Source organism: Aethalodelphis obliquidens, unplaced genomic scaffold, assembly GCF_003676395.1.
Source record: "Aethalodelphis obliquidens isolate GAN/ISIS:26980383/991018 unplaced genomic scaffold, ASM367639v1 scaffold3, whole genome shotgun sequence".
Taxonomy (NCBI): domain Eukaryota; kingdom Metazoa; phylum Chordata; class Mammalia; order Artiodactyla; family Delphinidae; genus Aethalodelphis; species Aethalodelphis obliquidens.
Window position 1 is genome coordinate 80,640,145 of NW_020837947.1, and position 27,551 is coordinate 80,667,695.

Consider the following 27,551-nt stretch of genomic DNA (forward strand, 5'->3'; position numbering starts at 1 on the left):
CAACCTCTGTGGGCTGAAGCCTCCGGGAGACGCTGCTTAGCAGCTGCTTCCACCACAGCCTGGAGCCCAGAGCTGAGATGACCGCGGACAGGAAACTGAGCCCGTATGTATCAGTACTTCCGGTTTCCCGGTGACCACGAGGGCCCGGGGGAGCCGACGTGTCCATGACCCACGGAGGCTTGGGGTCTAAATGGTGTGCCTGCTGCTCTATACCGAAGGCTGTCAGTTCCTCAGTTCCAATCGCCAGCTGAGACCTTGAACTTCAGCAGTTACCACCTTGGCAGCAGCCTAGCCCAGCCACTCCACAGGCCTGCCCAGAGGACACCCCGGGCATCTTCTCACCTGTTCTCCTCTGCTGCCACAAATGTGCAGCGAGACCACGTCAATGCCCACAGATACCTCCCTGAAGAAAAGAGAGGGGGGGTAAAATCCCTATGACTAGTCCCTTTACCAAAAGAAACAGGGTCATTCCAAGGAGGCTGCCACTCCAGCCACGACCCAGAATTCGAACAGTCTGGATGTTTAACCCAAAAGTAGACATAGGAACAAGAGTGACAGAGGTAGTTCCCGTTGACAAGTCTAAGAGGTCCCCATCAATCAGCAGGGTGGGACTCACGAGGAAGATGCGATGAGCTATTGCGAAACAGATGCTCCACTTTCTCTACGTATCTCATGTCACTGTGACTGGTTCTGTGACCTCAAACAATTTTAGCATTTGAGTTCATTACCATCAGCGAAAAAAGGACAAACAAAATGAGGAACCGCCCTCTTCGCAAAGTCATGTCCGGCTAGAGTGTTTTTCTAAGTATGTGGCACACAGCCTTTCCTAGGATGGCCTGTAAAAGATGTTCATGGAGGTCAAAGGAATCTGGGCAACCGTTTACTCCATCCATGAAAACTTCCATAGGGTTTCCATTCAATGAAACCTTAAGATAAGCGAGTTCTGAGTTTCCATTGGTTGTCAACGTGTAGGAAAAAGAAAAGCTCACATCAAAGAAGCAATACAACTGGAAAATGAAACATTAAGGTGAAAAGCCATTTCTTCAAGTGTAGCCTTTACTGTCAATCAGAATTTGGTCTAAAGTGTGAAACCAGAAGGGAAAAGTCAGCTCCGCGGTGAACTGCCAAGGAATTGCCTTTATTCTGCCAAAGCTCCAGATGCTTCTCTTACAGAAACACTTCTGTCTCGTGCTCTCGCTTGTTTATTTCCAGGCGCATAACGCAGCCATGCACGGAAACAGGTACTCTGTCAATCCACCAAGTGTGATGTTTAAATTACTTCATCTTAGTTCAGATTTCAAACCGGGCAGGAAAAGTAGGACCGTGGACTCCCCTTTCTTTTTTTTAACCTCGGATTTGAAACTTCCGAGGTTCAAAAAACTTTGAACTGTTTTAAACTTAAATCAGTTTAAAAGCGATTGATGACATCTGTTACTAAGTGACCCCAAATCAGGAAGAAAGTATGATCCAAGTGTGTCAAACGAAGCATTAAATACTTAGGAAATGTTTCAATATAAATCTTTGTACAGTCATACAAATAATTCGTTTTGAAAGCTCTTTGTCTTGTGGAAGACATCTAATTTCAGAAATGGATCCAGAAATAGCTGTCCATATATTCACGCTTGTTTCAAGATATCACTGCTAAACATCTTTTTTAATTCAGTGGCTGTTGACTGCTTATTATGTGCTGGACCCTAGGTTAGGCACCCGAGATACAAGACACACTGTGGCATCTTGGGAAGGCTGCATTCTCTCTGAAGGCAGAGGGAAATTTAGGAGTCTTTACACTAGATAAAGGCCTACAGAGGCAGCAGGGGTGCCAACGAGGGGGTGGATTGCAGACAAACTCCAGAAGTAGAATCAAAGAACTTGTTGCCAAACCGGATGAGTTGACAAATGAACGTTCCCACGTAGCTCCCTGGCTTCCAGGTCCTTCGGGGGATCAGGTGATGCCATTCGATGAGCTTGGAAAGGTCGGGGGCTCAGCCCAGCCAGCTCCGTGTCATCCCAGAGGTTAGCTTGTGCAGAAAGGCACACGTGGGAGGTGACGACAAAGTCCACTGGCAGAGCCCCGGTGGGTTCTTCCCCAGTGGAAATGTTTGAACCAACTTGAGAGCCTGTCGACGTGAACACTGGCCAGTGGAAAATGCTCGGGGCGGTGAGAAAGCCACTCTCACGGACAGGACTCTAGTCTTGGGTGACACCACTGCACGGGCCAGCCCCCTGTCTAAGCTGAATCGTTTTTTTTTTTTTTTTTTTTTTTGCGGTATGCGGGCCTCTCACCGCTGTGGCCTCCCGTTGCAGAGCATAGGCTCCAGACGCGCAGGCCCAGCAGCCATGGCTCACGGGCCCAGCCGCTCCGCAGCATGCGGGATCCTCCCGGACCGCGGCACGAACCTGCATCCCCTGCATCGGCAGGCGGACTCTCAACCACTGCGCCACCAGGGAAGCCCTAAGCTGATGCTTTTGAACCCTTCCAGTTCTCCGATGGCGCTCAAGGGTTACAGGGCAAACACAGTGAACTGGGAGCCCGGGCTGCGGTGCCACCTCAAGCTCTTGCATCTGCAGCATTTGAGGGAGGACAGTTGTGTCCCCTCTCTTCATTTTCTAGGACATTAGGATTCACACTGTCAACTACGGAAGTCTATAATATCCCTTCCCATTTCTGGACAGGGAAACAGGCAAAACAAGGGGGAATTGGTCGAAGTGAATGCCAGAGGGAAAAGAAAATATTCCCCTTCTATCGGCGTCAATGAGAATTTATTCCCTATCTTATTGATAGTGTTGTGTGGAGCATTCCGAAACGATTTACGGTTGAACGAGACAGCGGCCCAGGAACTCTGGTGACCCCAAATTTAATTTAATTTAATTTCCCCATTTAACCTGAAGATGCTTACAGGTTAGAATTTTGAAATATGAATATTTATTTAGCAGAAGATTATTCATCCTCCTGGTTCTGGTTGTTAGAAAACAATGGCAAGAAGGCCACCAAGTTCATAGAATTGATCGCACGCACGTTTTTAAACAGTGTTAACTGTTAAGTGGCCTTCTACTAACGTATGACGTAAATGTCTATTTGGAGGGTTTTAAGTTAAAATTTCCTGCTTCCCATAAGAATCAATGCTGATGGTGTCCTAAAATAAACTAAGATCATCTTCTGATCCTGATCAAAAGGCTTCAGCTCTGTCCCACACTCCAGCTCTTTCTTGGCAGAGAAGGGAAACCAGTTCAAAAAATTATTCGGGAAGTAATAAAGGGCTATTTTGTACATTCATTACATTCACAATGAGGGAAATTTTCTATCCTGTGAATATCAGTGTGTCTAATATAAAACCATCCATTTTATACCTGGTAGCTTTTCTAGTGAGAACTACATTAAAATAATAAACAAAGCTTAAGATGTTTATTTTGATCTATAAACCCTATAAACATAGATGAGGCGAGATTGACTTCCATTGAGACAAATGCTGCACAATGTCTGTGGCGACCAAACATCTAGATTTTCTCTAGAATGCTAGCAACCACTATACAGAAGTGTCTTGAATATGTCCCTGGCATTTCACCCACACTCTAATTCTCCCAAGAAACTCACAAAGTAGACACTGTGGCCAACAGGAGACCAGAGACCCTGAGAACTTACGTGACTCACCCAAAGCCACACAGCCAACTGTAAGTGACCATGTTGCCACATGGACCCAAGTCCACCTGGCCTCCAAGCCAGCTCTCCCCGGTTAGACAAAACCCTTCTTTGCCCTTACTTTTTCCTCCTCCAGGGATTTTTCTTGAAACTCTCTTCCTGACAACAGTGAAATCATCCACTCGGGGATCTCAGACACCCTCTGGGTCCTAAGGTGAGCCACCAGGGCTCCCTTGGTTCCCATCAACCATCACTTCTCTGTTTATTCTTTCCTCCTCTACCCTCTTCCTTTTCTCAAGCTGAGAGTAGAACAAACAAGCTATTTCAATCACAACAAAATATGTTACACACCATTTGAGAAGAACATATTTGTATATTCCTCGGTAGTGCTGAACATACATTAAGGTTACAAAAATAGTGGAACGCTAACTATTATAGCAAAATTAGTAAACCCAGCCTTCCTTAGTAAAGTCAGATCGACGCTGGCTCTCTAATCTCTCTTGTGAATAACCTATTTTTAAAACGCTCTTCCAATTAATCCCACATATTCACGGGGATAATCCCAAGGGAAAGGATCATCCTTACACGTTCCCTGTAATCAGCCCAACTCCTTAGTCAGTCACAATCACGGAGCCTAAGCTCACCCACGAGAGGCCACCCTGACCGTTGACACTCTTCTCCAGGCTGGGATTTCCTGCCATCCCTGGAACACCAGCTGGCCTTCTCTGCATCCACTTGAGGCTTAAAATAAGGAACGTGTGAACTGTCTCCCGTATTATTTAGATTTTACATTCTTAAAGAAATGTAGACTCAGTCCTGCTTTTTTCACTCTACTGAGAATCTCCATCTTTTTAAGATCTTAGGTTGCCTTCTGACATTTGACCCTTGGGGAAAAGCAAACATCTCTATTTTCTGTTACCAGAATGTGTCCGTTCTTCCCTTAGGACGATAATTGCTTGTGTGCGTTGCTCTCTCCCTAAACAGCTCATCCCAAAGGCTGCAGTTAAAATCATGCTTGCTCGCCACCATGGCTGTGGTTTGTTCCCTCTCTCTCTCTGAGTTTCTCGATTATGCACAATGTGATTTCATCCTGACTCTTACTAGTTTGTTCTTAGTTCTTTCATACGCTCTTTTCCCGCCTCTACAGGTCAGCGCAGGCAAGCTCCAACGTGATGCTTTTCCTCATCTTCATCCCCGCTGTCCTGCGGCATCTCGAGCAACGTCCTCAATTGCATCTCACAGCTGCATTTTTCTTAATCAAAAAATTGTTGTTAGAAGACTAGCTCTATTAAGTGAAAAATGATCTGTCCCCTCCATGAGTTATTCATTTTCAGTCATCTATATTAAATATACTTTTAAAACTCTGCATTAGAGAAAAGTGAAAAGAAGAGAGAACAGTAAACATCCAGGTACTTACACGTGTGACCTGCCCTCCGAAATCTCCCGACAAAAATAACTGCCTGTGTAAATAAGATTTCACTCTTCAAAATACAGTATTTATTTTAGGGGATAAAAGGGAAATAATGTTGATCTCATACCATAACCATAAAAAAAGTCTAATCATAGAAAAACAGCAAAGTCATTTGTTCCAGCTCTTTAAAAATATTTTAATCATGCAAAATCAGCATAATGCTAAAATGTTAAGTAAGATGAAGTGGCTTTTGGTCGTTTTACAGGATGTATATTTGGCAATAGTTATTAAAAATAACAGAACTCTAAATATATAGATTCAGAAACGATATTTTTAAATACAGCAGTAAACAACAGACACTACTGCACTTTATACATTTTCTGGCATAACACTGCCATACAGTTACAGGATTATAAAATAAGTGTTTCATAGTACCATACAGATCCAGAAACTGGTTACAGCTCCTACCACATACACATGGTATTGGTGTGCACAGACGTGCACGGCGTTCTGTAATTCATCCTGCAGGAGATGACAGAGCACAGAGAAGGCCCACGGCTGCTGGAGAGTCAGCGCTCATGCAGGAAGGAAAGCACACATCTTTCTAAGAATCTACCCATTTTCCTGAAATACTCAAAATACAAAGGACACAATAGTTTCCCAGCTGAAGCGGTGACTGGACCCAGTTAGCTGTCTATCTTCTTAGGTAACACGGAAGAGGAGTGGACAGCTCACTTGGGAAACACGGAAACAACCTTCTTATAAAAAGGACAGGGCTTCCCTGGTGGCGCAGTGGTTGAGAGTCTGCCTGCCGATGCAGGGGGCGCGGGTTCGTGCCCCGGTCCAGGAAGATCCCACATGCCGCGGAGCGGCTGGGCCCGTGAGCCACGGCCGCTGAGCCTGCGCGTCCGGAGCCTGTGCTCCACAACGGGAGAGGCCACAACAGTGAGAGGCCCGCGTACCGCAAAACAAAAACAAAAGCAAAAAAGGACAAAGAACAAAACGCTCTTCAAACCCTTGCTCTGGTTTGTTGCTCTTAACGGTGGTGCCACACGAGGAAGACGCCATCGCTCTCGCCGGCGTGGGGTACAGTCACATGGTTAGAAACAGCCTAGCGCGGGACCTCCTTCCCGTCTCTGCAGCCACTGCCTCCACTTAACTTCCTGTCAGAAGAACCACGGGCAGAGGAATTAAACCTGGTGGCGCATCACGTGATTATTTCTCTCAGTCTGTGAAAGGTTTCCATCTACTGTGGAGTAAGCGGAATCCAGGCTGAAAATGCGAGCATGAATGGCATTGCTTCCCATTCACACCAGTCCAGATCTCCCTGGCACGGATAACACCGAGCACGTTTCCACCGTAAAGCTTCTGCATCCTCATCTGTTCCTCATTCCAGTAAATTCTGGCACTCCACAAACCCACAGTCAGTTACATCTTTATTTCTATAGTGAGTTTCTAGTGACTGTTTCTCATTTTTTGTTTCGATTGTTATTTTCCTCTTCTCCACATGAAACTAAACCCACCAGCACTGAAAAAGGTGTTCATCTGACCAATGACTGCAGACCTTGGACACTTAGGACCAACGCTTATTACACAACGAATCTCTCTAGTTAATGTAACTGTTCCACAAACTCCATTATAATTTAAAAACAAAAATATGATAAACTTTATAGCTTCAACATATTTTTCATATTAAAATATATAAGGTTTCTGATTTGTCTAAAAAAGGTCTCTCAGGATAACAAGTGCGCACTGGTGCCTTTTCCCTTTCACTTCGTCTTTACACTAAAGCATTTTATGGAGAACTTTATATAGAGACCTCTGAAAGAACAACCCCAAATAATTTTTGATGGAAATCAGAAGTTTTGAACTGGCGAGAGGGGTAGGCAGAACTGGTATTTCAATGTTTCCTGAGATAGAAAGATTTAGCTATAATTTACCCAGCAGGTGTCCAACTGCTCACAATTTCCTAAACAACTGCAAAATGGTGACGAATGAATTATAACAGGTATTGTATGAAAACTGATACCCAGTGAAACTGTGCATGAAGTCCAAGGTGGCCCACCTTCCTCAGAAGACAGTGATCACGGGGTCCGACACCCTCGGCATCCAGGGGAGGCTCCGGAGACCCCTCCTCTACTGGAGAGGATGCAGCCCAGTGTACGTGCCCCTTCACCAAGACGCCCACTCTGGTTCTCAGCCACCTCCCCATCTCTGAACTCAACCTCCAGGCAAGAGTTTGGGCCATAAAACGAAGCAGTTAATTGTATCCTCCACGTGAACACTTTAATTCAAGGAAACAAACATATTAAGAAGTTATTTCCCACAAGTAACTAAACAACAATAAACTTCTCAACAGATGAGGGAAAAAGCAGAAGATGACAAAAAACATTCTCTCTAATCTAGGGAAAAAGCAAGAACAAGTACTGTTTAAATGTTTCTAATAAAGCTACAGCATAAAAGTCCAAATTAATTTCAGATTCCTCCAACTATCTTCTGGAATTAAACTTTTAAATCATTTCTCTAATAGAATTCCATTCTCTACATCCCTCTGTATCTAAAAGCAAAAGTAAAACACAGATTAATATTACTTGTAGTAACTGAGAGATGTTTACAATGAAAATTACAGGGTGTAGCAAAATTAGGCAGAAGCATAAATAAATGTAACAATGAAGTTAATCTTTCTGCTGTAAGATCTTACTTCTTTCTCAAATGTAACACTTTTTTGAACACTGTGGCTAGTACACTTCCTTTTGAACTGATGTTACTGATACAAATGGAAATGTCTCCAAAATGAAAAAGCACGAAAGTAAATTTCATTAAATGAACTGATCTTCACGGTTTGGAATGTTTCTTATGGCAAGATCTTATAATGAAGTAAAAATTTAAACTTCTGAATGAAAAGCGTTCACATTAGTTAAGGCACATCTGGACACCTCCAGGCATTCATATTTATAACGATATTATTTTATTATTAACTTCGGTAATAAGGAATTTCTAAAACGTGGTCTGTCCCTAAGCACAGTCTGCTGGGTGGGCTGGAACAGGCAAAGAGGCAGGGTGTACTCACTGTCACCCTAGAGATTACTCAACAAATACGCTCATGGAATAAACACTAAAGGATTCTAAATTGAAAGAAGTCAACCCTTTGTACACCCCTAATTTTCCAGATCCTACTGACCCAGGCCATCATTTTCTACAACTGCACCTACATTTGAAATGATTCTTGCTCGTCTAACTTCAGCCTACCTTACACTTAATGGATATACCCCAAAGGAAAAGAAAATTGGAACTTTTTAAGTGGGAAACAAAATAGAAATCTTCAAAACTAGTCCTATAACAAAGAGTCCCCACTCACCCCAAATAAACTTGAAAGACCCACAGATGCAATTACAATCAAGCAAGATCAAGAACGCCCTTCTTTTCTCAGGTTAGAAAATAAAGCTTTTAGAAGAGCCTCAATTATAGAAAGACAAAGAAACTGGCTTGATTCATCAGTAGATGACACACTCAACCATAACTCTACTATAAACCTGGGAAATTTAACTTGAAACAATTAAACAAATATTCCCTCTCCATCAGTTCAACCAGTTTTTGACAACTTGATAAGGAAGTTTACTTTCTAAAATGATTTTTTAGAGAGTAACTCAAAAGTAATACTGTACTACAATATTTTTCCTTTTTCACCAGAGCATTCCTTCTGTCAGGTTAAAGTGTAAAAACTAGAGACAAAGTAGGTAATTTCTAAACACAATCTTTATATTTTTAATACTTAGCAAAATATCTTAGAACTTCTCTGGTAACTCCAGAGTCATAAGTTTTGTTTTCTCCTTGAAACTCAAAATGGTTGTTTCTCAAAACTAAAATCCAAAATAAAACTATACCAAATAATTTTTGAACTGAGAACTGGACATGACTTAGAGAAAGCAGACATATTTTCAGTTCTGTCATGATTCTTTTCAGTTTCTTATGAGATTGAGCATGAGGATGTATAATGGTACAATACTCTTAATATAATAAACTTTTTCTCTACAGAAATATATCTTGTCATTATATATCACTTTACAGTATTTCAAAATATTTTCACATATATCGTCTCCTTTGGGATATGAAAGCACAAAATATTAGAAATATACTAGACTAACCAAGCGGTGTAACATCTATTTGCCTGAAATGCAAATTAGTATTTTATCAATAGCCAATACTTAGTATATTCACAGTCCACGGTACAATGATAAAGTCTATATAGTCACAAAAATTCAATAAAGTTTCTTCTAGTCATTTGGCCATGCTCCACTGCATTTTGATAACAGCTTCTTAGTTTCTGCAAGCACATGGTAGTTCTTAAAAATACAAAACATCACAGTCAAACCCAGAGGGCTGTTTCATGTCGTAACACACACACCTAAAGACACACCTACAGATCTTATTGTAAAACTATTGAATGTACAGAGTATTCTTAATAGAAAAAAGCTCTAGACGTTCATAATTTTTATCTGCAAAAGGAATGTCATCCTCTCACTTGTTTCCACTGAAGAATTCTCTCATAAGTTATTTACAGATTAAGCATAGGAATCATACTGTTTCACGTGAGTATGCATTTCAAAACAACATGGTAGAAAAAGGCCACTGTTTTAAGTGGAAGCCAGGCAGTTTTCCCTTGAGACTAAATATTCTCAAATTAAACGGTACAATCTAATCAAACCCCTAATTAGGAATACGCTAAAAGTTAAATTATTGAATGAAACATTTTTGCTTCTAAGGGTTCTGATATACTATTAGTTTCTAAGTGATTTAGATTATATCCATTTCTTTTAGTATCTGTCCACTTATTAATATTTTAATATCTGGTCACAAAATTTTAACATTATGCACTTAGAAAGTGGTGTGAACACTTTATCATGTATGCAAAATTGGTAAGGTATTTCAAATGAATCATATTCCTACTATTCAGCCCAATGTGACAACCTACTCTCATGTGCTAAGCTGTAGAACTGTTTATTGAGCTCGATGGGGCCATTAGAGGGTCCATGTGAAAAAACAAAGATTGAAATGCAAAAGCAGAATGGTTTCCCCAAATCCTAATGCTCACGTCACAAAACAGTAGAAAGCAAAAACTGTCATATTATGAGAAATGATAGTGAAAAAATATTCTATATTTATTGGAATACAATATATAACATGAGCGTTACTAACATTCATATAAAATAAGTCAGATTTGAGCAACAATGCTGTTTCATGTAAACTTCAAGGCAATGTAACCCTTCTAAAGCATACTACTTGTGTGTCTATTTTCTAGAAACCCTCTGCTAAAAATCCTCTGGTCAATAAAGGTAACAGAAGATGACATAATGTGATTTAAAAATAGTACATAGTAAAAATTCTCTGAGGGTTAAAGTGAATAGAACTTCCCTTAAGGGCCTAAGAAACACACAAAAGCCAATTCCTTTCTAAATGAAATGCAGTGAAAAGAAATTTTTTCTGTGAATTGCTTTCACTATATGTGTACGTATGCTCTGAAGTTCTCACCACAGTGTTTGACTGTTTTCGAATGTGTAATAATTAGTAATAATAGTATAAGCAAGAAAGTTATTTGCTCTTACCCAATATTAACACATTCAGTGCTTACTAAAACTGAATACATGGGATGTCCAGTCTGTTCTCAATTTCGAGCTTTGACAACTTAGAGATGCAGCAGATTACATTTTTTCTAACGATATACTGTGGACTAAGCCATATGAATGTCATAGTCTACATAACACTGAGATATTCATGGTTTTAGGGACCGCTGCCTTGTTGCCAGTGCCAGATGCGTGCCTTTTGAAAACGAGTAATTTCCTTTCTTATTTTTTAATTCTTTAGTCATTTGCATTCAGAAACAAGCACCAAATTTGTACAGAACAGCCACAGAAGGCAAAATTCTCTTCTTGGACTTTTGCATCGAAATTTGTTTTTAAGCACTTAACACAGAAAACCATTTTTATTATTTTAAACAAATTCTTGAAATAATACAGCCGACAGTTCCCTCTACGCCACTTAAATGCCATTGTAGTAGATCATCTGAATGTACACTAGAAATGCGCGTGCCCGCCGACACAAGTGGCCAACGAGGGAGAGAATGGAGAGGGGAAGAGGAAAAACAGCAGGACCGACAAACGGGGAGGGGCAAGTATATCTCCCCAAGAACATCCATCCCACTTACCAGAAACTAAAAATAAGCATGCTGAGGTGCTGTAATGAAAAGACTCCCAATTTCTTCCGAATACATCTGAGAAGACCAAATTCTTTCTCGCAGCTTAAAAACAAAGGAATCCATAAAACGGGCAAAGGGGTGGCAACCTAACGAAATTATCCACTTGATTTTCTTCATGTAGAGCGGAGTCTCTCCAAAGAATTTATTTGCTGTATCGAAGACTACATGGTTATTTCCAGATACACTGAAAAGAATTTAAAAGTAATTGTTGTGTACTGGATTCGAAAACTCACGTGCCCAGAGTGTTACAGAATGCATTCATGAATTGGGTCCTGTCTTCAGACTTCTGGTTAAATATTAAATTCACTGTCATCCCAAATCAAAACCAAGTGACAACTAAATGCTTACAACAGAGATCACCAACAGCCGGCTACCCTCCGAAACGTGGCCTCTGCTCCTCGCCCACACGGGTCTGTGGGCTTCCTGATAATTCACTGTAAGAGTGCGTCGTCGTGGGAACCTGTCTCTCCGGGACTCTCACAGTCCTTGTTACGCTTTTCACGCTCTTCATCTTTTTCAGAGGGAGATGCACGCTCCTTTTTCTCCAGCGCATGCGCAATTGTCTCTTCTGGTTGAGGACTGGAACTGTCGGCATCACCCTCTCTCTCTGGGTCTCCTGACCCGGCAGCCTCGCTGCCGGCCTCTGAGCTGGGCCAGTCTGTCTCCTCCTCCGGCTCCCTAGGTGTCACTTTTTTGTCTTCGGCAGCTTTGCTATTTACACGCCCAGCTGCAGAGGGATTTTTGGAGTCCTTGGGTTTTTTGTGCATAGACGTCTGGCTGTGATGCTCCGAGGTGGGCGGGGCGGGGGTCTTCGGGGCTTTGCTGCCCTCGGGCTGTTCCCTCCTGGGTGGTCCCCAGATAAAATTCTCCGAGGGCGTGTAATGTTTCTGGGCGAAGCGCAGGAGTCTTCTCCTTTCCCTTCTGTCTCTAATTGTGTACACGAAATACTCCAGGGCGCTCTGTTTAATGTTGGGGATGGTATTTTCCACGAGAGCCTCATGAAGGATAAATTTTACAAGAGGAGATTTAAAACTTTCATATCCAAGCTCGCCGAGGCTTTTCAGAATACGAGTGATCCTTAAATAGTTGTGCTGAGACCTGGAAGAGGATTGAACACAACGAAGGAGGAAAATTAGGTGGCGGAAAGCAGGGGCCTAAAAACCACTGGGAAACTATTTCTGATGGAAGGGTAAGCTGGGAAAACATGCCTTGTAATGACTTGGCTAAAAGTCGTAGCAGACACCGCTAAGAAGAATAAAACAAGATGTGAAACCCCTGTACCTCAGTGTAACGCATAAAATAAATTCTCCTTTTTCCTTTAGTTCTTTGTACTTGAAAAACACTTAGATTTTCAATGTATTCCCATGGATGTCGAATGGCTGTTTGTTTGTTAAATACACTGAGGATGACTCTCTACTACACAAATGTATCGTACCGGTCACAGGTAAACAGTGCCGAGCATTGGTTACCAGCCGAATGTACGACTTACAGGGTCAGCGGGCCAGCAGAACCCACCATATCAACCAACTCAGAAGGAAAGCAGCAGAAACCGTTCTACCTTGCTGGAACAATTCTGACAAAGGAGGCAGAAGTGACTTATTTAGCAGAGCAAAGAGTATAGGCTTTGGAGGCAGAACCGAATTCACACCCTAGCCGTGCCACCAACAGCTACATGAAATCACGGCACCTCTAAGGCTCAAGTACCCTCATCTTTAACGTGGGGGAAAGGGCCCACACCTCACTGCATTGTAAGCATCAAATTAGCTGACATATATGCAGAGCATGTGGAACTCAATAAATTTCAGGCACTATTTAACATCAGTATAATTATTGGTATTGGTATTATTCAGATTTGGTACTAAGGACTACCTTATGTGTACCTATCCCACCTTAATCACCTCATTCTCTTCCGTCTGTGGCCTCTCTCTCACCTCCTCTTTCCCTATCACAGAATTTTAAATTTTACTTCTAATGGCAAAGACTCCCCTTTCCCCGGATTGCACTAACATCTTTCTTTTCTTGTCCCAAAACTAAAGCCATTAGCAGATGAAAACTTTCCAAACCTATTTTGTCAAGATTCATAATCTTGCCCCCCTACCTCACTCAGCCCAAGAGTTGCTTTATTACAAATACCTGGCTGCATCCTAAGGGAACCTTCAGGTCCATGTATTAATCATGTGTGTCATCACCAGCCCGGGTTAGTTACTCACCCAATATTGCACCACTTATTCCTCACTTCCCCAAACCTGTCTATCTATACCTCAGACACTGAACTTTAGACAAGCATCGCATACACCTGCCTTGGCTTCCGCAAGTGCTTGGTATTCACTTAGGAATAACTAGCAACTTATTTGGGAAGCATGGAAGAGGATACTGAGTTATTTGAGGGATGGAAAGGCGTGGCTCCATGGCCTTATATTTTAAGAAGAGAGTTAGTTTGGACAAAACTAAACCCTTAATGATTGTGGGCTCACCAGACGCTAGAAATGACAAGTCCAGCAGTTTTCATTATCTCCAGCCTCCTGGATGTTTACCAAAATAGTGTTCTCTTACTACTCGACTCTTTGAAGGCCAAAGGGTACAATGTAGCACAGATACATTTCAGTCTTATGAATCTGTATTTTTTAATAGTTAGGAAGTACCAGTCTTGTGAGACAATACAAATTTGAGTGAAGTTAAGACAATGTCTTTATCAGCAAGACTGATCCAATGTAGAGTTTGCATACTCTAAAAACTTGGTGGTAAAAATCCCAACATCTGCTTCACAAGTCTATGAGACAGAGAGAGATGGAAAAGCAGAAGAATGTTTTCCTTTAAAAATCCCAAAGAAGAGTTACACGACACAACAAAATTTACTATATTTGCAAGCAGCTCAGTTTCACATATCCAGTCCAGGATGAATGACCAAGATAAAATTTCTGTGCACACTTATCTGTATCAACACGTTCCCCAATTAAAAAGTTTACATAACAGTAGAAAAGGACAAGCACTTGGGTTAAAGAGAATGGAGATCAGGATTATAGAACAAAATTATACAAGAAAGAAATCGGGTGTTTCAGTATGATTTGAAATAAATGTCACAAAGAAATACAAAAAAAACACCCCACCCTCCTACAGTTGTGAGTAGACTTTGGGGTCGCGTAGCAGATCAAAGAGAGAAGCTGGGCTTCCAGACAGCGGTAAGGGTAGTAAGAAGGGCTGAAGCTGTCAGGAAGAGCAGGTTAGCGAGGAAAGGACACACAAAAGCCAAGAACCAGGAGACAGAAAGTAAAAGTGAGAGGGGATTCCAGGGTCTAAAATGCAGCTCCGTAATCCAAGGCGATTACAAATAAAATTGGAAATCCATCTTCGTGGTTGGTCTATATGTCTGCACTCTCGTGTTTGAAAATGTTTACCTCTTTTAGTCATGGTCACTTGTTCACTAAACTTTATTTCACTTGATTTTCATTCAATAGTTTTTATCCGCTAGGCTACGATAAATGTATTGAGTTCCCTGCTTACTGTGAAAAGCTCAAGATGTCATACAGCTTAAAACACAAGTAAAAGCTGTAAGCAATACCCACGGAAAGGAAAAATGATGGTGGAAAGGGAGCAGCATGGGGCAGTAGGGGTCAGGTTCCCCTCCCCACACCAAGCTAGGACATCACTCAACGACAGCCTTCGGAAGGGCGGCTTCCAGCTACTAATCCGAGGACCTGACAATAAAACCCCACGGAGGATTTAGGCAGACAAACCTGTTTTGTTCCTCATTATTCATTCAACAAACATTTACTAAGTATGATTGCTATTCCCCAAAACAAAACCAGGTGGAAATTCTCTAAAACGATAGTCGTGGGTACATGGAAGATGAGATGCTACCAGATCCTCTTCAAAGGCTGCCTTCTGCCAGCCTTCATGTCAACAGGCTACTTGCACACAGCTTTCTGTGACAGTCTGACATAAGTGCTTAGAGACTCTGTCCAGAGATAGCTACCCGCATTGCCTAGGCAGAGGCATATATACTTCTGCTATAAGTGCTCTACAGAAATCAAAGTGAACTTGAGTTATGAGGTAATGGGTCTTCTCGTCAAGATCATAATGCTTTATGCCCATATCCTGCGGGTTTTAGTGCAAGCTACCATTTTAACAGCGTTGATTATAACTAATAAAGTAAATGGAAGGCTTAAACAATATTGTACTCATACTCGTTTTACACAAGCAAGATAAAAGTTCTAGGAAAGCACAAAAAATTTAGTTAAGCAATGCAAAAAATTCTGTTTGGGGCAAAGAAAAATTTCTTAGGTTAGTTTTAATTTTTTTTTCTCTTAGTACTTGCCCAGTTCAGCTAATTACAATGTGCTAAAAATGTTTAAAGTTGGTTTTATAGTCCAGTGCTCATAAGTCACCCTATAATTAAAAAGAAAAAAAAGCCAGTTTGCATGCAAAGAAAATAATAATAAACAAAAACCAACTTTGGGCATATGTGTTAATGAAAGTTATAAATATCCAAGCAAAAGAATATAGCAGGGCTCCCCTGGTGGCGCAGTGGTTGGGAGTCCGCCTGCCGATGCAGGGGACACGGGATCGTGCCCCGGTCCGGGGCGATCCCACATGCCCTGGAGTGGCTGGGCCGGTGAGCCATGGCCGCTGAGCCTGCACGTCCGGAGCCTGTGCTCCGCAACGGGAGAGGCCACAACAGTGAGAGGCCCGCGTACCGCAAAAAAAAAAAAAAAAGAATATAGCAAATCAATTCCAAATAAACTGGTAAAATTTTCTTCCAGGTGTTTGGCTTTATTAACCAAAAATGGGCTTCTGGTTTTGACCTAAATGGTGAAGATTCTAATTTTCCCTCGTTCTTAGTAAAATGTATGAGTACCTGTCAGTCTTACGAAATGATTTTTATATGTCATAGGCTTAATTCATGGATTTAATCTAAGAAAGCACTGTGCCTGAGAAGCGTGCTGAGCTAGCAGAATCTCACAGCCTAGGGGATGGGTCTGGAAAAGTGTCCACAAACAACAACCGCAAAGGTCAAGCAACGTGGGGTAAAGAGCGGGCGAGGCCACGCTTGGCTGGGGGCAGCGGAGATGCTTCAGGAAGAAACAGCTCTGAAACCGAGCAGCCGCGTTTCTACCTGGAATGTCATTCTTTTTTGGCTGCTACTTTGTTTTGCTTTAGAATACAGAACAGGAATGAAGTGCATTTCAGACGAGCTTTTGAATGCAAATTCCTGAGCCCATCTGTTGCTTGTTCTACGAGCCACAGAGAATTCCAACCCGGGGAAAACACCACGCCAGCCCGGGGTTGCACTGCGGGCCTTTACTTACTCGTTCAGGTGCTGAAACCTTTCCTGCCAGTTAACAGCCCGAGCGACATTTCCAGTTTTATCTATCAGTTTTATTCCAAAAAATTCCAGCATCATTTTATAAGCCAAGAGGAATCTTCTAATGGCCTCTTTTGTTTTCTTGAATTCCTAATGAAAAAAGAAAAGTCAGCTGGGTGACTCGGACTTATCAGGGCCATCGAATGGCAATATAATTTGGCTAATTCACACCAAATGAAATGAGCTGGCCTTACCTCAATTTCATACGTAGTTAGTTCTTTAGCGTAAAAGTTCAAGCCTTGTTCTCTCAGGGGGAAAAGCCTACGTTTTAGAAAAATAATATTTTTATATTAATGTTGCCTGGGAGACACACATGGTGAAACAGGTGCGAGACAGAGCACACGACTGACCATTGGATGTAGGTGTGGCTGTATTCCAGCTTCTCGTAATCTCCTTTCCACTTACTGAGAACTTCTTCAATGTAAACACCTAAAGAGTAAAGATTTAGAACACGAACCAGACGTGTAAAACATTGTTGGAGGCATTTTAAGACTGAATCGCTTAAGCCTTATGTTAAAACTTAACGACAGCACACAACAACAATGCTTGTGTAGGATGAATACCCTATGCCATATACTCTGCTATGTAATAAGTCTAATTCTAAAAACAAATTTATGGCACCTCAGATCGGAGAAAGCGCTACTGGACAGTTACTCTAAAGCAGAGGCTGGCAACCTATGGCCTGCCATCTGTTTTATAAATAAAGCTTTATCGGAACACAGCCAGGCACATCCATTCACGTATTTTCTATCATAACAGGGGAGTTGAGTAGTTGCAACAGAGATTGCATGGCCCGCAAAGCTGAGGATATTTACTCTCTGGCTCTGTACAGAGAAAGTTGGCCAACCCCTGCCCTGGAGGGCCATAGAGTTCTTGAAATACTAGATCAAATAAAAATGAAATGTATGCCAGGCAAAAAGAAAGGAAGGAGACAAAGATGGGAAGAAGAGAAAGGAGAGAAGCAGGGAAAAGGAGGAAAGGGAGGAGAGAAAAGGGAAAGGAAATGGTGGTGAGTGCCTCCTAGCGGCGGGGGCCGGGATTACATAGGGTGTAGCCAGCCCGCTGAATCCACCCAGCACTGTCTCAAACTAGTGTCACCAGCCCTGCTTTACCACTGAGAACATGGTGTGATTTGCTCAGTCACACATTAACAAAACCAGGAGTAGAACACAGGTCTTTCTGGTTCTGAAACGTAAGCCCTCTTCTTCACCACAGCCAGTTCTTCTATAGGAACTTATCACGGCAAAATCCTCTGCTTCCCAAATCTGTCTAGTCACAACTGACTGTGCGGCCCCTTAGTCAATTTTATAGGAAAAGACACAACAACCTAATATCTTTCTAAACGTAACTCATCTCCTTCTCGTTTCCTCCAGAGATCACCAGTTTGTACTAGAGGTCCACACTCAGGGTTTTTGGTAAAAGGCTGTTTTTTAATCATCAGCATGTTGAAGCCATTTACCTCCATAATTTCCCATTTGTTTCCCCTTCCATCTATCCCTCCTCCTACTTAATAAGTAACATACATCATTGCAGCCTTATGCTTACTGACAAGCGTGGTGTGTGTGTGTGTGTGTGCGTGTTCACACATACTGGGAAGGAAAGTGAGAGTTGATGTAATTTATATAATAAACTAGAATAACATTTTATGTGACCTTAGCTAAAACTTTTGACCTCCACCAGTCTTACAAGATTTCCAAATAACTTTTGTGATAAAGATTACAAAAAATTAATGCATTGCTTTAAGTTATCGCTCTAAATTACCACCTCAAAAATAAATTCACTGTTAGAAACATAAAAATAATTGAGTTAAATACTGTCATTATCTCTATGTTCAATGTTTTTAATATTTTGAAGGCATTCCTTTGGGAAAAATTGTTTAAATTCACATCAGAGTCAAATTACCTATCTATCATTGCATTTCTTCAAAAGGTTTTCTTACTCCACGTCCTAAAAAACTAGTTAATTTAATTAATACTATTTCAACTAGTAAATAAAGCAGTACCTTTCTACCGTTAGTCAATACAACAGGGCATTTTTATCCAGAGGGCTCCTTCCAAAACAGGGCAGACTTCTGGGACACCAGAAATCAACTAAAGATAAGGGGATCTGGCCATTGCAGCAATGTTCTTACATCCTAATTTCCAACTGGTGCGTCTGCCAGTGCACAAATATAGGGAATTCCTTAGATATTCTTCAGCCAGTTAGCTCATCAAAGAATGCAAGGTCCTGCCACTCGGAGAGCTTTGCAATCCATGACCCTCGTCCCCTGACTCACGCTGCTGGGGATTTGGCTGGGTTTCCACTGAGAGTGAAGAGCAGCGGCCAGGGCCATCTGGTCATCTCACAGAGATAAGGGCTCTACGGACAGGGAGCAGCCAGCTTTCTGGTTTGACCTGGATAAAATGAGGACGCCCACCGCGAACCACGGCCTGGTGCCTGGGTGAGTCATGCGTATCACCACGGAGACTGCACCCTCTCACTAAAGGTCTAGGAAAGGTCCTGGGAGGGCAACTGTAGAGTGTGGAGGAGGGCCAGTGTATCCGACAGAGCTGCGTGGAGATCTACAGTGTGTGCAGTTCCCTCCCCGGGATGCTGGAACGCTGAACTGGGGCTGCTCTAGCTCCCTGACCTTGAATCTGAAAATCGACAGCAAAGATTATTCTAATAGAAAAACAACCACCTTTCCATTATGTTCCAAAGATTTTCCGGGTTTGGCACAGTGAAAAGAACACCGAACTCAGGAGCCCAGATCCAAGTCTATGATCAAGTCTATGATCAAGTCGGTCATCAAGACCCAGCAACTTCATCTTTAAAGTGAGGAAACTGAATTTGATCTCCCTTATGGGTCCTTAATAATCTAATATTCTATGGTTCTCAAAATCTCTTTTCCTCTCACAAAAATGGTCCCCACTACCTTTCAGATAGTAGTCGCCACTGTAAACAGGTGGTGGGAAGGATGGCTAATCCTCAAGTTACCCCCCCAGAACCTGCTGAGCAGATGCTCACAGCTCAAGGGTCTAGGACTCTGGGGACACAGTGGACCGCAGGGCAGAGAACCAGTCAATGAACAATGAATGCACTGACCATGGAATGAACAAAGAATGACTAGCGGTACTACTATTTAAAGTTTGCTTTTTACCAAGGGAGCGGATTACTCACCATCAGGCTTAAATGGAATTTTATTCTTATAAAAACGAAGGTTGCTCAAGTCATTTTGATATCGGATATCTTTGAAGTTCTGCTAAAGGAAAAAATAAGTCAATCTCCAGCATATGGACATACAAAAAAAGGCACAGGGCTGCCCTGGTGGCGCAGTGGTTGAGAGTCCGCCTGCCGATGCAGGGGACGCGGGTTCGTGCCCCGGTCCGGGAGGATCCCACGTGCCGCGGAGCGGCTGGGCCCGTGAGCCATGGCCGCTGAGCCTGCGCGTCCGGAGCCTGTGCTCCGCAACGGGAGAGGCCACAACAGTGAGAGGCCCGCGTACTGCAAAAAAAGAAAAAAAAAAAGGCACAAGGACCTTCCTTGCACATTTGCTCACTGGCACCACAAAGTAACAAAAACAGAAGGGAAATATTTTACATTTTAGAAAAAAAAAATTCTGTAGTCTTACTGGGTACTGGTGTCGGTATTTGTACAAATCCCTCGCAGCATAAAAACTTCTCTTTGGTTTGGCAGATACTTCAGTGGAATCAGCCTCCTAAAATAAAAAGTGAAATTCCATTTACGTGTTGAAGCAAGATAATTTCACCAAGAAGTTTCCAGAACAAACTTAAAATAATGAACATCCATAAAGAAAGCCTGAAAAGTGTCAAGATGTCCAGATAAATGAAGGATATTATAAACGTCCTCTTAATAATGCTTACAAGCAACATTTGTTGGCATTCTCGTTTCCTGAGTGGAAGCCAATAACATTTGTCCTAAGGTGTTTCACTAAATAAAAAACTTTATTATTCGCCAAAAGCCTACAGAGGCCAAATGTTATGGATCGGTATCCAGTAGAAACCTGAAAACCTTAGAATTCTTAAAACGAATTCGAGACCTATATTTTACCAGAGGTTACACAAGTGATTCTTTGACCAGACTTATTTTAGAATACTTTACATAACACTAAAAAAAAAAGTGTTAAGATAATAAATCAATTCCTCAAAGAAAACTATCATTAATTTTGCAATGTTTAGCTGTACTTGGAAGTCAAGTAATATTAATGCAAGGAAAGGGGGCTTTTAACACAAACTAAAGAGCTTTCTAAATTCCACCCTTTACAGCCCCATAACAAGTACACAAAGGTATGAATAACCTTCCATTAATTCAGTGATAAAGCAATATATACACACAAAGCAATAACAGCTCTCAATTGGAATGAACTTCACAGTACACTGTAGTAACTTGTATGTGGTAGTTTACTCACACTATTTAAATTCTAAACCAAACTCCCAGCCCCATGACATAATTTTGAAAATATAAGATACAGGTCAATATAATCAGTTCGCATTCTCTAACTCCATGTATCAATACTATTATAACGTGCAGGAACGTGCTTTGGGTCCAGTGTCACGCAGAAGGGCAACAAGACTGGTGACAATGATGAAACAGATGACAAAGTTTAGGTCTGAATATTCATTAAGAGCTTTGCCCCTCCCCTTTTCTCCTCAGCCCCCACCCCCATATGTGCTGACAGACTGGCATCCTCTAGGCAGTTTTCACACGTTTCTGAAGTGGCATGATTCTCACTATTACTACAAGTACAGAGATACTTACCAAACTCGCTGGTGTTTAACACTGGCTACTCTGTCACGTTACATAAGCGAGGCAAAGCTTACGTTCTGGTCCTTGCCACACGTTTCAAAATAGCTCTGCCTAGCAGGTTTCTGAATCTATTTAGCCTGAGCTACAACCCCATGACTCATCATCCGACATGTGTATAGAAAGCACTTTTCCATGTACGAAGCACATATATTATTTCCTTTGATTCTTATAACACACCTGGCAGGCAGTTAGGAGTGCTTCCATCTTAGAAACAAGGTAACGCAGGCTTGGAGAATTTCACCAACACCCAGAGGCCAGCGACAGCGGAAGAATGAGAACCCCAGGCTCTGGGCTCCAAGTCTAACTAATTAGGTCTGAATCAGTTTCAGCTCCACCAAATGCGAAGGATCATTATAGAAACCGTGGTGTCATTTCAACAGCCCCAAACTGGGAGTCAGGATACTTGGGCTGAGTCTTCACTCTGCTGCTGCTTTGTGAAGCTTTTAACTGAATCCTAGTTTGATCATCTTTGAAATGAGGAGAATGACTCACACCCTGCCTATTTCCCAGGATTATCACGGGAACGCCCACCTCCTCCATCCGCTAAATGTGCCAACCTGCAGGCAGTGTCCCTGCTCCCCCCCCACTTCCCGCTCCTTTGGTCTCTCTATCCCACCCGCTTTCACCTGCTCAGCCACCGATTTTGTTCCTTAACATATTATTCCTAGTTCCTGTGTCACCAAAATGTCCCTGTCTTTTTTTTTGTTTTTTTTTTTGTGGTACGCAGGCCTCTCACTGCTGTGGCCTCTCCCATTGCGGAGCACAGGCTCCGAATGCGCAGGCTCAGCGGCCATGGCTCACGGGCCCAGCCGCTCCGCGGCATGTGGGATCTTCCCGGACCGGGGCACGAACCCGTGTCCCCTGCATCGGCAGGCGGACCCTCAACCACTGCGCCACCAGGGAAGCCCTGTCCCTGTCTTCTGGGTCATTTCCTTCAGCAAACATGCTGTAGTATCTCTCATCTTAAAACAAACATACAGGGCTTCCCTGGTGGCGCAGTGGTTGGGGGTCCGCCTGCCGATGCAGGGGGCGCGGGTTCGTGACCTGGTCCTGGAGGATCCCGCGTGCCACGGAGTGGCTGGGTCCGTGGGCCGTGGCCGCTGGGGCTACGCGTCCGGGGCCTGTGCTCCGCGGCGGGAGGGGCCGCAGCGGGGAGGGGCCTGCGTACCGCAAAAAAACAAACAAACAAACAAAAAACTTACACAAATTGGAACTGACCCAAACCCCATCTGAATGACAGATCCATAGCTCTGCTCCCTTTTACAGTAAAGCCTCACCGGAGAGCTGCCCAGAGTCCCCGTCCATCTCCTCTTCTCCCATTTACCACCCCAACCAGGCTTCCATCCACAACCAAACGACTCTTGTGAATGCCACCTAACAAATTTCCATCTCACTGAGCATCCTTCTTGGTGCTCAACTCAGGCAACCTCCCAGCAGCATGGGGCCAGCTAAGCCCTGTCCTTCCTGAAACACTGTCACCTGCCACAGCTGCCCTGGTTTCCGTCCCATCTCATCGGTCGCCCCTGGTCAGCCTCATCTCTGGTTCCCCCTCCTCACGTGCTCTCAGTGGAGGAGTGCCCAGGGCTTGACCACATTTCTCACGCTCCTTGACGACCCTGTATCTTCCCAGGACTTTCAATACCTCCACTCGTACATGCTGATGACTCCAGTCCTGGACTGAGGCTCCACTCGTAATTACCTACTCACCAGCTCCACTTGGATGTCTCATAAGATATTAAACCCAAGAGCATTCTTGACCTAACCTCAGATGCCGCTTTCCCCCTAGACTTCCCCATCTCAGTGAATGGCACTGTCGTTTGTCAGCTACTCAGTTGGACTAGGAATACAGCAATGGAGCTGGTAAGAAGTAGTCGGTCTGGGATAGACTTTAAAGGTAGCTCCAGTAGTTCTTGCAAATGACTGTGGGGTGTAGGGAACAGAAGAGGTGGACAGTCAAAAGCAGCATTAAAAAGTAGAAGTTACATCAAAAAACAAACAAACAAAAAGTAGAAGTTACATGGTGATACAGAGAAGAAAAATTAATCATTCAAGGGGAAAAGGAAGGGTTGGCGCCATTTACCATTTACTGGGGTTGCAATTAACTGATAGAAACATTAATTATAAAACTGTTTTATATAGATGGAACCGGTGAGTTGGACTGAATCTGAGCGGGTGTTTTTTGACATCCCAAACTTCTTCAGAAGGTTTCTTCATTTGGAGACAAGTGGGAGAGAAAAACACTGGAATACAGTGTCTCATACTTCCCTGAGGTTGAGCTCCCAAGGCAAGATGACCCAGCAGCAAGGGGCAGAGTTACGTTCACGACTCCAGCACGTCCGACGTTCTGATGCTGGTGACAGGCGTACTTGGGTTTGCACCTCTCTCTCCCTGGATGATCTTGGGCAAGCTTCTACTAAGCCTCAGTTTTCTCTAAAGTGGGGACTCAAAACAGGAACTCCCACCGCACCCCACCCCTAAAACTGCAGTTGATGGAAATGACCTGGATAGCACAGAGCATGCACTAAGACTGTTTCCTCCTGACCCAAAAAGAAATGAACGTCAATATGTAGAAGGCAGCCTTCCTATAAAATATACCGCTGATTCCTCTCCTCAACCCAAGAGCCCATGGTTACATCAGATTTGGGGCTCCATTTCCCACCCTCATCCCCCCATGGCTGATGGGAAGGAGGGCCTGACCCGGGACCACCAGCCTGTCAGAGCTCCGCCAGGCACACTTCTTCAGAGGCTCGGCCACGCAGCTCCTCCTTCTGAAGTTTTCTGGATTATTTTCAGTCCATCAGAGGTTAAAAGGGATATTTATCTCGTTACTAACCCCTCCTCCGAATTGTAGTGGGCAAATGACTTCAGCACAGCTGGATCAACAAGTCTTCTGGGTGAAACAGGAATTTTGAAGCGTGCCCTGAACTCCTGGGTTGGAAGGCCTGACTTGGAATAGGAACCCTGGTGTTTTAACGTTGGATGGGGACTCCCGCCGTAGGGAGACGGCTCGCTGCTCCATCGTAGTCCCACCTCATTCCGGGTTGTTGTTGTTGTTTTAACCAATAACACGCACTAGATGGGTTTTCACAATCCTCTGTTCTGAGGCAGGTTCCTCCCACCCCGCCTTCCATCACCCGTCTGCGGAGGCAGAGAAGACACCCCTCCAAGTTGGGTTCTGCCCGGAGGGACCGCCTCGTCGCGCCCGCGCTCAGGCCCCAGGCCGGCAGCGGACGGCTCCGGGCGACCGCCGCGCGCAGGCCTGGGTCCCGGGGCAGCGGGACGGCGGGGGGAGGACGAGGCGCCCTGCTCAGCCCCCGCCCAGGCCCCGCGCGCGGGGAGTCGCCCGGGGCTGCCCCCTTCCCGGCAACGTCCCCCCCATCCCGGCCCGAGGCCCCCCCCGGCCGCGTACCTGCTCGGCGCCCGCCGCCTCGGCGTCCCGGTCGGGCGCGGGGCTGGCGCGGGGCCGGCCGCCGGCTCGCTCCGGGGGCTCCGGGGACTCCGGGGGCTGCGCGGGCTCCCGCCCCGGGCCCTCGCCGCCGCCCGGCCCCGGTTCCTCGGGCTCGGGCTCCGAGTCCGTCTGCCAGGTGGAGTCGCAGTCCTCCACGGTGGTGGGCTCGCGCACGCCGACCCCGCCGAGCAGGTTGCCCATCGGAGAGACGGGCGCGGGCGGGCGCGGGGCTCCGGACTCCGGCTGCGGCGGCGCTAGGGCCCGGGCAGGGCCGCGGCCAGGGCGCTGGGCGGCACCTCGGCGCCCAGCCCGCTCTGCCTGCGCGCGGCGAGCGGCGGGCGCAGGGCGGGGAGGAGCCCGCGGCCCCGGGACCGCCGCCCGCGCCCGAGCCCGCCCATCGCTCCCGCCTCCCCGGCCCCGCGCGCCGCGCCCGCCCCTCTGCCCCCCGGAAGGCCCGCCTCCCTCGGCCTCGGACGTGCCCGGGGGGCGGATCGGGGTCCGAGGAGGCGTCGCCGTCTGCGGGCGAGTCCCGTCCACATCCTCCCCCTCTCTCCCGGCTGGTCCGGGAGGAAGACGGATTGGCCGCGGCAGAAGACAAAGCTGGTGGTGACCGGGTAGCACATCAATAGAAACCCCGAGCTACCGAGACTGCATCTGGCCAGCCACCCAGAGTCCCCGCGGACCAGAGAGTCAAAGCTGTCTGCTACCTCATCCAAAGAGCAAAAGCAGCAATAACCATCAGACTTTCACCTGCATCCGTGGATGGTTTCACTAACACCCACTCCGCATCTGTGCTCGGAGGAAAAACTCAGAATCCTCGGCCCCTTGGTCTGTTCTGTAAATGGAAGGACAGCCGGGGAAAACGTGTTTTAGAAGTACCTAAAGGTGAAACAGCACGATGGAACAAGTGACTCCTGTAAACTTTGCATTGTGGCCTCCGGCTACAGGAGGCCACGCCTGCACGTGCGCAGCCCGGCGGGTGCTCAGCTCACATCTACAGACTGGGGGCTGAGTAGACAGGTTCGACGTACACGTCTAAAGCTTCTTTCTAAATGTTTCGTGGTGAAATAGGAGACCACAACAGGGACGATGGGCTGTTTCTAGGGCGAGGATAGGTGAACAGGATGCCCATTCCACAGGTAAATCAGGACTGCCCGTCTTTAAGCACTATGGCTGTGGCTCTGCCCCTAATCAGTTTCTGGCCTTGGACAGGTCGCACAGCTACTTTAAACCTAAATTTCCTATCAAATAGGACCCGATTTTCTCTTCCACGTCCCTTGCAGCCCTGACTTACTATGATCCACGAATGATCTAAAACTAATAAGTAACAGACACACAAATAGACCTGACACACAAAAAAGACTTGTTGGTCATAACGGCTTAGTGAAGAAAACATGGGGCAGGAGTAGGCCACACGAATCTAGCTGGTCCGATCTGGGAGTTTGGAGTCATCATCCCATGGCAGTGGACCAGAACACGTTGCAGAAGTAAATGCTGTCCGTCTAGCCGTAAGCATCCCAGAAAAGAAAGTCTAGTGATAGTTGCTGTGCCCTTGTGCTCCTGGTCTGGCTGTGTGTAGATTACAATTGGCCTCATGTTCTTTGCTCACCTCTAACAGTCTAACTCCCTATGCTTTGAATCAAGGCTGACCACAGGGGCTTGCTTTGGAAAACAGACTGCGGTGCGGAGGATTTTCCAGAATATCTGGAACTTGCAAGGTAAAGCCTATAAGGAATCTTGCCTCTTCTCCTGAGGTCTCAGGAACGTACTATTGTGTAGCCCTGAGCTGCCATATAAGAAGTTCCACTCCCCGGAGACTGCGGGAAAGGCCGCTGTGTCTGTCTTTTGGTCGCCAGTCCCAGCAAGGTCCTGCCTTCCAGCAACCCCTGCTGCATCCTGCTGGGTTTTACTGGATACTCCAGACCAGCCCATCTGCCCGCTGAATACCTCTCAGTGACCTCCACTGTTGCCATACGGAACAAAAGAGCCACCCAGCAGAGCCCTGCTCAATTTCCTGACCCTCAAATAGTGAAAACAATAAAATGGCTACTGTTTTAAGTCACTAAATTGTGCAGTAGTTACACAAACGATGGCACAATGAAAAATGTCTGTGAAAGCCTATATGTATTTGTATGTATAACTGCTGCAATTGAATCTTTACCTTTTCCACCACCTTTTGGCAAATGTTTTTATAGGGCAATAGGATTTTGTGCCAAGTTGTGCAATATATTTTCTAAAGAATATAATTTTACATGAAGTATTACCAACAACCTTAAGTAGTGATTTTTAGAAGTAAGTTTGGAGCAATAATTGATCACACTGTGTCCAATCTATGTTAAGAAAGTTAATCCTGGAGGTCTCTCATCTCCAGGTTCTGTATAGGAGTTACCCTACCGGAAAACCTAAATTTCTTCATTATCCCTACCTTTGAGAGCATTTAACATTCCCTCATTGACACTAAAGAAGTATGTCTTTGCTTCAAATAAAAAATCCAACACTTAGGGCCATGCACATATTAATTTATCAATACATATTAACTCTAATCATTATTCACCAGTATATCTTCAAAGAATATTGAACTCAGCAATTAAATAGATATACATGGAATGAGGAGAAACTACTATCATAATGTCC

The 27,551-nt window shown here is 44.6% G+C and overlaps 1 protein-coding gene across 4 annotated transcripts; it reads right to left on the reverse strand.

Annotated features, from left to right (window-relative positions):
- Nucleotides 1–6,063: 6,063 nt before the first annotated feature.
- On the reverse strand, nt 6,064–25,235 carry OGFRL1 (opioid growth factor receptor like 1). 4 transcript variants are annotated; one of them, XR_003429972.1, is made up of 8 exons: nt 24,879–25,235; nt 20,274–20,360; nt 19,823–19,904; nt 17,014–17,092; nt 16,858–16,924; nt 16,608–16,753; nt 11,251–12,399; nt 6,064–7,332 (listed from the first exon to the last, which is right to left on the reverse strand). XR_003429972.1 is itself a non-coding variant. In XM_027092961.1 (7 exons), exons 1-7 carry the CDS (start codon nt 25,116–25,118, stop codon nt 11,733–11,735), a joined length of 1,365 nt encoding a protein of 454 aa, XP_026948762.1. In that variant the 5' UTR covers nt 25,119–25,235; the 3' UTR covers nt 8,061–11,732. The 4 variants fall into 4 exon arrangements, 3 of the variants coding, with proteins under 3 accessions (XP_026948762.1, XP_026948773.1, XP_026948782.1); XM_027092961.1 differs by lacking the exon at nt 6,064–7,332 and having other exon boundaries at nt 8,061–12,399; nt 19,823–19,901; XM_027092972.1 differs by lacking the exons at nt 6,064–7,332; nt 24,879–25,235 and adding an exon at nt 21,647–22,173 and having other exon boundaries at nt 8,061–12,399.
- Nucleotides 25,236–27,551: the final 2,316 nt, after the last annotated feature.